This window comes from Paramisgurnus dabryanus, chromosome 22 (genome assembly GCF_030506205.2).
Source record: "Paramisgurnus dabryanus chromosome 22, PD_genome_1.1, whole genome shotgun sequence".
NCBI classification, from domain to species: domain Eukaryota; kingdom Metazoa; phylum Chordata; class Actinopteri; order Cypriniformes; family Cobitidae; genus Paramisgurnus; species Paramisgurnus dabryanus.
The window spans coordinates 24,840,497-24,853,458 of NC_133358.1; the positions used below are offsets into that span (position 1 = coordinate 24,840,497).

The following is a 12,962-nucleotide window of genomic DNA, read 5'->3' on the forward strand; positions in this document are numbered from 1 at the left end:
TATCTGTCTGTCTGTCTCTCTATCTCCCTATCTGTCTGTCTATCGTCTGTTTATTTTTTTCTGTCTATTTCTATCTTTTTCTGTCTGTCTGTCTATCTATCTCTCTATTTGTCTGTCTGTCTGTCTCTCTCTCTGTCTCTCTATCTGTTTATCATCTGTCTTTTTATTTCTGTCTATTTCTGTCTGTCTGTCTGTCTCTATTTGTCTATCTGTCTGTCTATTGTCGGTTTCTTTTTTCTGTCTATTTCTCTCTATTTCTTTCCGTCTGTCTGTCTATCTGTCTGTCTGTCTATCTACCTACCTATCATCTGTCTGTTTATTTCTATCTGTCTGTCTATCATCTGTCTCTCTATTTCTGTCTATTTTTATCTTTTTTGTCTGTTTGTCTATTTCTGTCTGTCTGTCTGTCTCTATTTATTTATCTTTCTGTCTGTCTGTCTCTATCTATGAATTTATCTACCTATCTATCATCTGTCTCTTTATTTCTATCTGTCTGTCTGTCTATCTGTCTGTCTGTCTGTCTGTCTGTTTGTCTATCTATCGTCTGTCTCTCTATTTGTCTATCTGTTTATCTTCTGTTTCTCTATTTCTGTCTGTTTGTCTGTTTCTGTTTGTCTATCTGTCTGTCTATAAACTGTCTCTCTATTTCTGTCTGTTTCTCTCTTTTTCTGTCTGTTTGTCTGTCTATTTATCTATCGTTTGTCTTTCTAATTCTTTCTATTTCTCTATATTTCTGTTATTATTTGTCTATCGTCTGTCTCTCTATTTCTTTCTATTTCTCTATATTTCTGTCTGTCTATATATCGTTTGTCAGTCGTCTGTCTCTCTATTTCTATCTGTCTATCTATCTGTCTGTCTGTCTGTCTGTCTGTCTCTCTCTCTCTCTCTATTTCTGTCTGTCTATTTTTGTCTGTCTGTCTGTTTGTCTGTCTCTCAATTTCTGTCTATTTCTCCCTTATTCTATTTCTATTTATTTCTGTCTGTCTTTCTATTTCTGTCTGTTTATCTATCTATATATCGTTTTTCAATCGTCTGTCTCTCTATTTCTGTCTGTTTGTATATCTTATAACCTCCACCATCACCTTACACATTGTATTATATCTTTATACTTTGAGTACAGGTGTGAAATGTTGGTTTATTGTTTCTGTGCGTGTATTGCACAGGTCGTACAGTGATCCTGTCCACACACCACATGGATGAAGCGGACCTGCTGAGCGACCGCGTGGCCGTCATCTCTCGGGGTCGACTGCACTGTTGTGGGTCTCCTCTCTTCCTGAAGAACTGTCTGGGTGCTGGGTTCTACCTCACTCTGGTGCGGCGCATTAAAGAGGAATCACCCTGTGATAGGAGAGAGGTGAGACATTTGACGGTGTTCAAATAGAGAGTTTACAAACCGGTTATATTTATGTGCTTTTTCATAGGGTCAGTGTGACTGTTCAGAGGACTGCACTTGTACGTGTTCACTTTGTACCAAGTTTAAAGAGAAGAGCAAAAAGCTGCCTAAAATGACAGGAAGACAGATGGAAGGTAAAGTGTGTCATTAAGATATCGAAATAATATTCACTCAGCAGAAATGACAAGGTGGCTGACGTATTTTAAATCTTTATTCTTCTTCTGCATACTTGATTTTTTTTACAATTAATTCAGCCTCAGCCACCATGATATATTCAACCTGACATCTTGCATACTAACCTTTAAGATGTTTAATTTGAAAATATTTTATAGATTGACAAAAATAATGTTTAGTAAAACGACACATAGCACATTGAAGGTATACATTTCATCTGTGTCTTCCCTTGAAATCAAACCAGTTGAGCAACAGGAAAACAGGATTGTGCCTATTTTTAATTTTTGTTTAATAACCTGCACTGATTAACTGAGAATGCATCACACTTGTTTATTTGTTTTCTGATTATCTGTCCTAGGGGACATTAAGAGCATCACGGACCTCGTGCACCATCATGCTCCAGACGCCAGGCTGATTGAAGTCATAGGTCAAGAACTGACCTTCTTGCTGCCCAGCAGAGGCTTTAGACATCGCTCTTACGCCAGTCTGTTCAGAGAACTAGAGGAGACACTTACGGACATCGGGTTAAGCAGTTTTGGAGTTTCAGACTCATCTCTGGAGGAGGTGTGATCACACGCACAGGCTTATTCTCCATCATTGTTGGCAGCAATATTCCTCCTACTCAGTTTTGTACAATAATGTGAGCTTAAATTGCATGACGTACAAAAAAATTCAGTTTTAGGTGCCTTGTTTATTTTTTGTGTTTAAACTTCAAGGTTAAAGTTTGAAAATCTCCTTTTAGCACCTTTTGGCTGCCTTTTAAGAAATGCAAAACTTCTTAATATTATATTCAAAACCAAAAAATGTTTAAAAAGCATCATCCCCTTGGTGTCAATGCCATTTATCTACAGGTCTTTCTGAAAGTCACATCTGATGGAGAGACTTCTGACAGCAGTGCTGTATCAGGTAAGATTACCTGTTGATCAGTCAGTCAATCAACCTATGTGTGTCTGTATATGTGTATGCACTGCAAAAAATAATTTTCAAGAAAAAAATTATTAGTATTTTGGTCTTGTTTTCAGTAAAAATATCAAAAAAATCTTAAATTAAGATGCTTTTTCTTAATGAGCAAAATGACCCAAGAAAATAAGTCTAGTTAATAGACCAAAAACATTAAATTTAAGTGATTTTGTGCATTAAACAGGCAAAAAAAATTGCCAATGGGGTAAGCAAAAAAACACTAAATTCAAGAAAAATTCAAGAAAAATGTGCTTACCCCATTGGCAGATTCTTTTGTTTGTTTTATGCACAAAATCACTTAAATTTGATATTTTTGGTCTAAAAACTAGACTTATTTTCTTGGGTCGTTTTGCTCATCAAGAAAAAACATCTTAATACTAAGATTTTTTTTTCGTGAAAATAATATTTTGCCGTGTATATATACTTTTTTCATAAACACTTAATTCAAGAAAATTTTTCTTAATTCATTGGCACATTTTTTAGCTTGTTTTAGGCACAAATTTGCTTGAATTTTATATTTTTTGCCTAAAAACAATACTTATGCGCTGGGTAATTTTGATTATCAAGAAAATACAACTTAATTTAAGAATTTTTAGATATTTTACTAAAAACAAGACAAAAATACTAAGTAAGAAATAAATTTTTTGCAGTGTAAATCCGACCTCCTGGAGCCGTAACTTGGAGGAGCGAGTCAACACACACAAAACATTATCCCACAATCTCTGGATAACTTATGATTCACTAGATGTTTGTGTTGTTTACATTACATGCACTTACGCGCCGATTGCCAACAAAACACAACGTTAAACAAACACACGCACAACTCCGTCGCTATCCCAGATAAACAACTACATCCATTGGTTCCCATAATGCTGGGTTCTTTGGGAAGGTGAACAAACTTAAACTTCTCTCACAAAAACAGCAAACTTCTTTGGTGATGTTGATTTCGTGTCAGCTCTTGCTTGGTGTGTGTGTGTGCGCTATTCCGGTTAAAGTGCCCATATAAGGACTTCCACTGTACTTCCTGCACTGAAATTGCACATAAAAAAATAAAGCAAGATTGGGGATGCTTAAAGATTTATGTAAAATAATTATTTATATATAAATATGCACACATGCATGCATGTATAATTTTAAGAAAAAAAAGTATTTATATATTAAGCATTTATATATAATATAAATTAGACATAAATATACAAATGTATATAGACGGTTTCATTGGACGCACGTGATACACGTCTGGATCCGAACCTTACTTCCGGTTTCGTTTTTTTAATGGTCTGACTAGTTACTAAACTGATCTCTTGAACGAATGCCTCGTCAAAAATAACAAATGTTTTGGTTTCCTAGGTAATCTATGTGTTGTTTTTTTTGCTTGTTATATAAATAAACTACGTTTAAAGAACTTTGTTGTTATTTATTCTTAGCGGAGTTTACCGGAAGTTACGTGCGGAACGTGACGTCCGCTTGTTTATATTGTTACTGCTGAAACGGTCTATACACATATAAAAAAAAATTTAATATATACATGCATGTTTGTGCATTTATCTATAGTAAGTTATTATACACAGTTCACACACATATATGATGTAAACAAAACTTTTATTCTGCTATAGATTAATCATGATTAATCGTTATGCATCCCTATATTGTTACGTATGAATCTTTTCAGTTAAGACAACTCAGACAAGCATTTAATTATTGGACTAGACTCAAGCCCTGTCTGGGAAACCTAAATGTTTAATGTAATTTAGTTATATACTTCCTCCTTACTGTATTTGGTCTTGTGTGCAGATGGAGACGGGTCTGTGTACACTAACGGTCAGTCGAACCCTGGAAGTTCATTCAGCAAAGAGGGCAGAGGATCCAGACAGGTGAAAGGATTCTTTTTGGTCCTCAAACAGCTTTTTGCTTTGCTCATCAAGAGATTTCATCACAGCACACGGTCTGGAAAAGACTTTCTAGCCCAGGTCAGAATAACAACTTGTAGCTTAATTAAAAATGCAATTATGAGGTCTGGGGGTTTTGGTTTATAGACTGTGTTTATTAAAGGAATATTCCATTTTTTTAAAAGGAAAATTCAGATAATTTACTCACCACCATGTCATCCAAAATGTTGATGTCTTTCTTTGTTCAGTCGAGAAGAAATTATGTTTTTTGAGGAAAACATTGCAGGATTTTTCTCATTTTAATGGACTTTAGTGGACATTTTTTTGACAAGAAAAATAAAAAATATGCTCTTTTAAACCACAACTTTTCGTCTAGGTCCGGTCCAGCGCGACCTAACGTAAATGCGTAGTGACGTAGGGAGGTCACGTGTTACATATATAAAACGCACATTTGTGGACCATTGTAAACAATAAACTGACACAAAGACATTAATTAGTATCAGTTGACATACAACAACGTAGGAACGGTCCTCTTTCTCCACACACTTGTAAACACTGGGGCGGAGTTTCGCGTTCGTCCTCTGTGACCTCTTGACGTCATGACGTATTGCGTGGGGTCACGCTGGCGCATCACAACCGGATCTAGACGAGAAGTTGTGCCTTAAAAGTGTATATTTGTTATTTTTATTGTCAAAAATGACAATCGTTTTGCTAGATAAGACCCTTATGCCTCGTTTGGGATCGTTTAGAGTCCTTTGAAACTCGGTTGAAAAAAACTGTTAAGTGTTGAGTTAAGTATTAAATGTTGGGCTCTATTAAAGTCCATTAAAATGAGAAAAATCCTGCAATGTTTTTCTCAAAAAACATAATTTCTTCTCGACTGAACAAAGAAAGACATCAACATTTTGGATGACATGGTGGTGAGAAAATTATCTGGATTTTTCTTTTAAGAAAATGGAATATTCCTTTAACCTAATTCACTCTTCTTCCTCAGATTGTGTTGCCGGCTAGTTTTGTCCTGGTTTCTTTAATGTTCACTCTTATTGTTCCTCCGTTTGGAGAATATCCCAGCCTGACCTTGAGCCCTTGGATGTACGGCAGACAGTTCACATTCTTCAGGTATTTCACTGAGACGAATCAGGATTTAGTTGTGTTTATGTTAATAAATTGTGATAGGAACTGATATGTATGGACATTTTATAATAAGCTTACTTACAAAAGCGCGCATGGTTAATCTATTGAGCTGTTCATATAAAACGTGTTTGATGTTTTGCCTAATTGTCACTGATATCTACATTTTTAGACTAATGAATCAGTATATCATATCATTACTTCAGTTAAACATTTTAATCAAATGACAGCCCTAATTTTCACATTACTTTTAGTAACGAACAGATGCAAAGCCCAGAAATGAGGTATTTTGGTGAGGTGCTTCTAAACAGACCTGGATTTGGAACTCGCTGTATGGCGGATGAACCTTTAGAGTATGCATCTATACGTTATAATTACAATTAATAATCCATAGATAAAACTAAGGTGTCCCATTTACCTACTAACACTGTCTGTTCTTCCTCACAGAGACTATCCATGTAATAACATAACCACAGAGTGGGAGATGCCCCTGGTAAACCCCGCCCTCATAGACATGTTGGCCGACCCAAAGTGGACTTACGTCAATCCATCACCCAGCTGCCAGTGCAGCATGCGCGGCAAACTCACCATGTTACCTGTGTGCCCGGAGGGTGCCGGGGGTCTTCCACCTCCTCAGGTCTGCCTCTCAGCTATAGATCAAACTTTTATAATGTGCTGATGTGTATAATAAAACATGTATCTGGATTTCAGAGAATTCAATCCACTGGGGATGTTTTGCTGGACCTGACTGGCAGAAATATTTCTGATTATTTGGTAAAGACTTACCCAAGCTTAATAAGGACAAGGTATTGTGCTCATATTATCAACTACCACAGTTCTGTTTTACATGTACTTTAACATGAACCTTATTTGTGTTGTTGTTTTACAGCTTGAAAAGCAAGTACTGGGTAAATGAACAAAGGTATTGGTGCCCAAATTTTACATTTTGAAGTAGAAAATACAAGTGCTCCCTCTTGTGGTGTCTTGTTGAACATACATGTGTACATAAGTGCCCTGCAAATGTAAAATCTTGACTCTATGGATTATTTCTTTCAGATATGGAGGCATCTCAGTTGGGGGAAGACTTCCTGTTCTGGATTTGGATCCTAAAACCATCCACAATGTTGCGTCTCAGTTAGGACGTTTGCTTAATGTCACAGGGGTCAGTTGTGGTGTGAGCGCACCCAATACACGCACAATTCATGCATGCATTAGGTGTAATTGTTTATTTTTATCATGTTTTATTGTAAATTCAAGCTTTGTTTTACATATTAATGAGACAGAAGCAAAGCAAAATAGGAAAAGTTAAAGATGGGTTATGTTCCAGTTATACAGTGTTTCTATGTATTGTTTACACAGGGTAGATACTCAAGACTTTCTCTAAAGGAGTTTGGTACTTTCTTAAAGTATATGGAGACTGAAAACAATGTCAAGGTGAGAACTTTAATTCACGTCACAGTATGGTAAACTCGGCTTGTTGAATAGATAAATAACCCATCTGCTACCTTCACAGGTGTGGTTCAACAACAAGGGCTGGCATGCCATGGTGGCTTTCATGAACGTAGCAAATAACGCCATCCTTCGTGCCAACCTGCCTCCCGGTGCCAACTTAAATGAGTTTGGCATTACAGCCATCAATCATCCACTGAACCTAACCAAGGAACAGCTGTCAGAGGTGACAGTGTGAGTGTTAAACCCCAAAAGTATTCAGAAAATATATTTTAAAGTGTAAATGTTTAAAGACTATCCTGCACAGTATATTTTTCACTTTTTTGTTCTGTCAGACTGACCACCTCAGTGGATGCCGTAGTTGCCATCTGCGTGATCTTTGCCATGTCCTTCGTACCGGCCAGTTTTGTGCTCTATTTGATCCAAGAGAGAGTGACGCAAGCCAAACACTTGCAGTTTGTGAGTGGCGTCGGTCCTCTGGTCTACTGGACTGCTAACTTCTTCTGGGATATGGTGAGTTGGCACCATATTTATCTACTCTATCCAAAACCCTCCTCATATACACACACAGATATACAACAATAAACATGTTGTAAGTATTATGGATATAACGTCATTAGGAAAAGTACTACTATAGCCTCCATACTACTAATTTACTCATGATATACATTTTATCAGTATGTGTGTTTTCTGGGTATCGAACCCATGACCCTTGCACTGCTAGCACAATGCTGTACCCATTGACACTATTTCCCCTTTTATGCGTATGTGCTCTTGTTCTCTCACCTTAGGTAAACTATGCTGTCAGCGTGGCGATGGTCGTGGGGATTTTTATTGCATTTGACAAGAAATGCTACACCTCGCCGGAGAACCTACAAGCTTTGATAGCTCTGTTGATGCTTTATGGGTAATAAAATGTGACTATGTACATTCTAATGGCAAAAGCATATTAAAATCTGTCCTATCAGGTGTTAAAATACAGACAGATTTGCCCTGATCCGTTTTTTTCTTTCTCCATGATGCAGTTGGTCCGTGACACCCCTGATGTATCCAATGTCATATGTGTTTAATGTGCCTAGCACAGCTTATGTATCTCTGTCCTGCATCAACCTCTTCATCGGCATCAACAGCAGTGCCATCACATTCATCCTGGACTTGTTTGATAATACAGAGGTAAACAATTACAAGCATCACCATGACTATTGATCATAATATTATCTAAAATTGACTTACAAATACTCAAAAAATCTTATGTACTTTATTTCACAGGCTCTGTATATGTGTAACCAAGTTTTAAAGAAAGCCCTCCTCGTCTTTCCTCATTTCTGTTTGGGCCGTGGGCTCATTGACATGGCAATAAACCAGGCCGTGACGGACGTGTATGCGCGCTTTGGTGAGTCCAACTCCTTTACTCACCTCGCATTTCAGGTGCTTGTTCAAAAGCTGCCGCAAGCAACCCAAGCCCGGCCCTTGGCCAGGTTTGGCCCCAGTGACCACTGGTGCTTTATTCTCTCTGTCAACGTGATTGAAATATAACACCACACATTTGATGACCGTCTCTAAAGGAGAGATTCACATTGCAGATAAAGCCAATTCAAGGATCATGATCATTTTAAATAAACAGTGACACAGACTTTACTATCTGCCTAACATCTTTTATGTTATTTAGAAGAATGAATGATGGATGGGTTTGGTAAACCGATTTCTTAAATCCTTACTTATTAAGCTTTATTTAAACACCTGTTTGTCTCAGGTGAGGACTTCAGCTTGGATCCATTCAGCTGGGACTTTGTGGGGAAAAATGTGACCTTTATGGCAATAGAGGGGTTTGTGTATTTCACCCTAAACATCATAATACAGCACAGATTCTTCCTGGAGCACTGGTGAGACGAAATCCATTCACATTGTTCATTAAGGATTTTTTTTAGGATTTTACTGCATATTGCATTTTTATTTCTATTATGGTGCTATATATATATATATATATATATATATATATATATAAGTGCTACAATGACCCTGGACCACAAAACCAGTCAAACATTGCACGTGTATATTTGTAGCAATAGTCAAAAATACATTGTATTGGTAAAAAAATTTATGGAAAAAATCATTAGGATATTAAGTAGATCACGTTCCATGAATATATATTTTTAATTTTCTTACTAAAATATATGAAAAATGTATTTATCTTTAGTAATATGTGTTTGGACAACTTTAAAGGCAATTTTCTCAATATTTAGATTTTTTTGCACCCTCAGATTTTAAATATCTCGGCCAAATATTGTCCTATCCTAACAAACCATACATCAATGTACACAGTAAAATATTTACATTTATGCAAAGTGACAGCGAATTCAAAGTATACATTTTATCAGTATATGTGTTCCCTGGGAATCAAACCCATAACCTCTAACAATTGAGCTACTGAAACACTATCGTGGTGTGCTTCTTTCTAACAGGATGTCAGATTATATAAAGCCGCCCATAACTGATGAAGATGTGGATGTGGCCAAGGAGAGAGAGAGGATTTATAAAGGCAAGACTTCCAGTGACATCCTTCAGATTAAAGACCTATCAAAGGCATGTCTACCCACTTCACACTGATGCATTGTGGGTAATGCTTTCACACAATTTCAGCACAAATCTTGAATGTGTTTTCTCAAATTGCAGATGTATTCTGGAACTTTGAGACCAGCAGTGGATCGGATATGTGTGGGAGTGTCTCCAGGAGAGGTAACCAATGAAGGTGCAATGCATTAAAAATGAATACATTAGATATAAGCACAGTCTACACGCATTGCATAAGCTTAATTTCTCCCACAGTGCTTTGGACTTTTGGGTGTAAATGGTGCTGGAAAAACTACCACGTTTAAAATGCTGACAGGGGATATAGATGTTACTTCAGGGGAAGCTGCTGTAACTGGTTACAGGTATGAAAACATTGCTCTTGTATTGGTCTTGTATGGTATTTCAGCACTGTCAGAAACAAAAGGTACATATAGGGCTATAACTGGGATGGTACCCTTTATAAAAGGTTTTAACCCCCCTTTGTTTGTCAAGAGCGCTTGTGACATTGTGTGGCTGACGGTAAATTAATTTTCGTTCAGCCAGACCTGTCAATCAATTTTGAATGCACATTTCAGCAGTTACCTTGGTGTCAGATAACAAATGAAAAGAAATAGAGCAGTGGGCCAAATTGGTTGTGAGAACAGCGGGGTTTCTTCTGTCTGACTCGTGCATGGGGGGCTGCAGACACATTGGTGCTGTTTACGTGGGGGTCCAGTCACTTTAAAACAAAACTGTCACTGAGTCGAGTCGGACTGGGGTATAATTTTCTCAGGTTTGTCTTGGGTTGGGTCTTTCTTTAAAAAAAAATATTTATGCATGTCAGGTTTAGGTATAAAGTGATTCAGTAATTTCGGGTTGGTTACATTTCTTTAGACCCAAGAAGACCTCTACTTTGAGTTACCTGTATGCCCCCTTCAGGAACTAAGGTGTACTTTTTGAAAGGGTGCCACCCCTCTGACAGCTTTTGTATCTTTTTTTATTTCTGAGAGTGAACTTTTTGTTTGAACAGTGATCAGTGAAGAGTTTGTAGCAAAACTATCAGTTTGTCCGCAAAATACCTCAGGGTTTCCTGCAGCACTTTGCAGTTCAAGTGGCCCACCTAAGCTGTGTAACCATACCGCCTTAACTAGGTAGTCAAAAAAATAAATAAAAATTCACTGCACAAAGGCCATCAAGTGCATCTCAGAGAATAGTGCGGACATGCTTCACAGCGCGAGCGGGCACACGCACCACACGGCCGCAATGAGTATTATGTGCATTATTTACATGCGACAGTAGTTACACTCCTTTATGCAAATTACCAACCTCGAGCACGCGACCGCTCATGTTAAACACTCCAAATTCACTAACGTAAGAACAAATATAAGAACAAATTCATACGCACGTGTTGTGAATTAGGCGTAAAGTTTTTGTGAGAAGTTTAAGTGGGCGTATAAATATGAAAAACATATGCAATTATTAATGAATGAGACCCAATGTTATTATAGTCCTGTTTGCTTCGTCTTCATTCATTATTTTCATTGTTTTTGCGATTTTTCAGCATTCTGACCAACATCCTGGATGTGCACCAGAACATGGGCTACTGTCCTCAGTATGATGCTATAGATGACCTTTTGACAGGCAGGGAACATCTACATCTGTATGCACGGCTCAGAGGAGTCCCAGAATCAGAGATCAACAGAGTCAGACTTTCTCTAATCCATTATTTCTCTCTCTCTCTCTGTGTGTGTGTGTGGATTCTTGCTAAATATCTTGATTTCTTTTGGATGCAGGTGGCTGAATGGGGAATCCAGAAGTTGGGTTTATGTGAGTATGCTGGCTCTAGTGCAGGCACTTACAGCGGAGGAAACAAGCGTAAACTCTCCACAGCTATTGCAATGATTGGTTGTCCTGCTCTTCTGCTACTGGTAAGTGACTTTCTGTGATGTTTCTCTCAAAACATGATAAGCAGATTTTTATTGGCTGAACAGATGTGTTCTCCTCCTGTAACAGGATGAACCAACCACAGGAATGGATCCCCAGTCTCGCAGGTTCCTCTGGAACTCCATCATGAGCGTTATTCAGGATGGGAGGGCTGTAGTCCTTACCTCACACAGGCAAGAATAAATATAACAAATATGTAATAAATAACACTAAATTCTATGTAAACAAAAAAAATAAATTCCATTAATTGTGTTTTTACCAACAGCATGGAGGAATGTGAAGCTCTATGTACACGACTGGCCATCATGGTGAATGGAACCTTTAAGTGTCTCGGCTCCATCCAGCACTTAAAATACAAGTACGAATCCACCTTCTACCAAAATTATTAGTGTGTATCATACCTGGATTTTCTTTGTTGTCATCTTGATATGTTGCTTGAATTTTCTTTTTGTAAACTACTCAGATTTGGTGATGGATATGTGGTCACTATGAAAATCAGGGCAGCCAAAGCAGGCCTGGTACCAGATCTGAATCCGGCTGAAGCGTTTATGGAGAGCACATTTCCAGGCTGCATTCAGCGAGAAAAGCACTTTAATATTTTACAATATGAGATCTCTTCCTCATCTTTGGCCAAAATCTTCCAGCTAGTCTTGGCCAATAAGGAAAGGCTGAATATCGAAGATTACTCGGTTTCCCAGACGACCCTGGATCAGGTATTTTTAATGATCTAGTTCTTAGTATTTTAATTAAAAGACAGTCTACTCTTATTTTGTGTTCTTGGTGTGCTATAAGCCTGAGAAATATGTGATGCCCTTAATATAGTCCAAGACAGAGCAATTCATAATACAGAAGGTGTATGGGTGTCCCGAACCAGACGAATGCAGAATACAACAGTCCAGTTTAGACTCAGAAACTGCTATTATAGTTTCAAAGACTGCATGTGACAAATTTACTTCTGTTCGGCTTCTGACAGTCTTGATGTCTTGGTTTCTTTCCTCTCAAGGTATTTGTGAATTTTGCCAAACAGCAGTCCGGAGAGGATGAGACTATTGTGTTGCACCCGAGGGCAGCCGGTGCCCGACGAGACGTGAGAGTCTCTCCTGCAAAAACGAAAGCATAAAAATATGGAGATGTCGAACTGTTACAGTGCTGAAGAAAAATAAGGAAGATATTTAAAAATTCAGTCTTGCGGTAAGACACAAATCTGCTTTGCACACCTTCTTTGCCTGGCCTTGTTTAGAAATCTACATAAAATACAAACAAAACTAGACTGAAGTAGGATTATGAAAACTTTAGCACTTTATTATATCTGTATATATTTTTTTACAAAATTTGTATTATTATAAAAACAAATTTAATGTTGCAATAGAATTTATTGCATGGACTTATTGCTGTTTTTATTCATATTGCATGTCAACTTAATAATTAATATTAATAATAATGATAATAATGTGTTAAACTGCAATCAAACT

General features: G+C 37.5%; 1 protein-coding gene across 1 annotated transcript in view; it reads left to right on the top strand.

Annotated features, from left to right (window-relative positions):
- The window catches only part of abca4a (ATP-binding cassette, sub-family A (ABC1), member 4a), a 33,128-nt gene extending 20,250 nt beyond the window's left edge, over positions 1-12,878 (top strand). Inside the window, exons 23-49 of the mRNA XM_073813129.1 lie at positions 1,164-1,369; positions 1,422-1,527; positions 1,926-2,131; positions 2,419-2,473; positions 4,322-4,497; positions 5,411-5,535; positions 5,802-5,900; positions 5,995-6,184; positions 6,259-6,353; positions 6,437-6,469; positions 6,604-6,709; positions 6,907-6,981; positions 7,061-7,230; positions 7,332-7,509; positions 7,788-7,903; positions 8,022-8,169; positions 8,266-8,389; positions 8,750-8,879; positions 9,459-9,579; positions 9,670-9,732; positions 9,823-9,929; positions 11,108-11,249; positions 11,340-11,474; positions 11,560-11,663; positions 11,756-11,848; positions 11,954-12,203; positions 12,494-12,878. Of these exons, the coding sequence (XP_073669230.1) occupies positions 1,164-1,369; positions 1,422-1,527; positions 1,926-2,131; positions 2,419-2,473; positions 4,322-4,497; positions 5,411-5,535; positions 5,802-5,900; positions 5,995-6,184; positions 6,259-6,353; positions 6,437-6,469; positions 6,604-6,709; positions 6,907-6,981; positions 7,061-7,230; positions 7,332-7,509; positions 7,788-7,903; positions 8,022-8,169; positions 8,266-8,389; positions 8,750-8,879; positions 9,459-9,579; positions 9,670-9,732; positions 9,823-9,929; positions 11,108-11,249; positions 11,340-11,474; positions 11,560-11,663; positions 11,756-11,848; positions 11,954-12,203; positions 12,494-12,610 (3,470 nt within the window). The 3' untranslated portion in view covers positions 12,611-12,878. The remainder of the gene's footprint in view (positions 1-1,163; positions 1,370-1,421; positions 1,528-1,925; positions 2,132-2,418; positions 2,474-4,321; positions 4,498-5,410; positions 5,536-5,801; positions 5,901-5,994; positions 6,185-6,258; positions 6,354-6,436; positions 6,470-6,603; positions 6,710-6,906; positions 6,982-7,060; positions 7,231-7,331; positions 7,510-7,787; positions 7,904-8,021; positions 8,170-8,265; positions 8,390-8,749; positions 8,880-9,458; positions 9,580-9,669; positions 9,733-9,822; positions 9,930-11,107; positions 11,250-11,339; positions 11,475-11,559; positions 11,664-11,755; positions 11,849-11,953; positions 12,204-12,493) is intronic.
- The last annotated feature ends 84 nt before the right edge of the window (positions 12,879-12,962 follow it).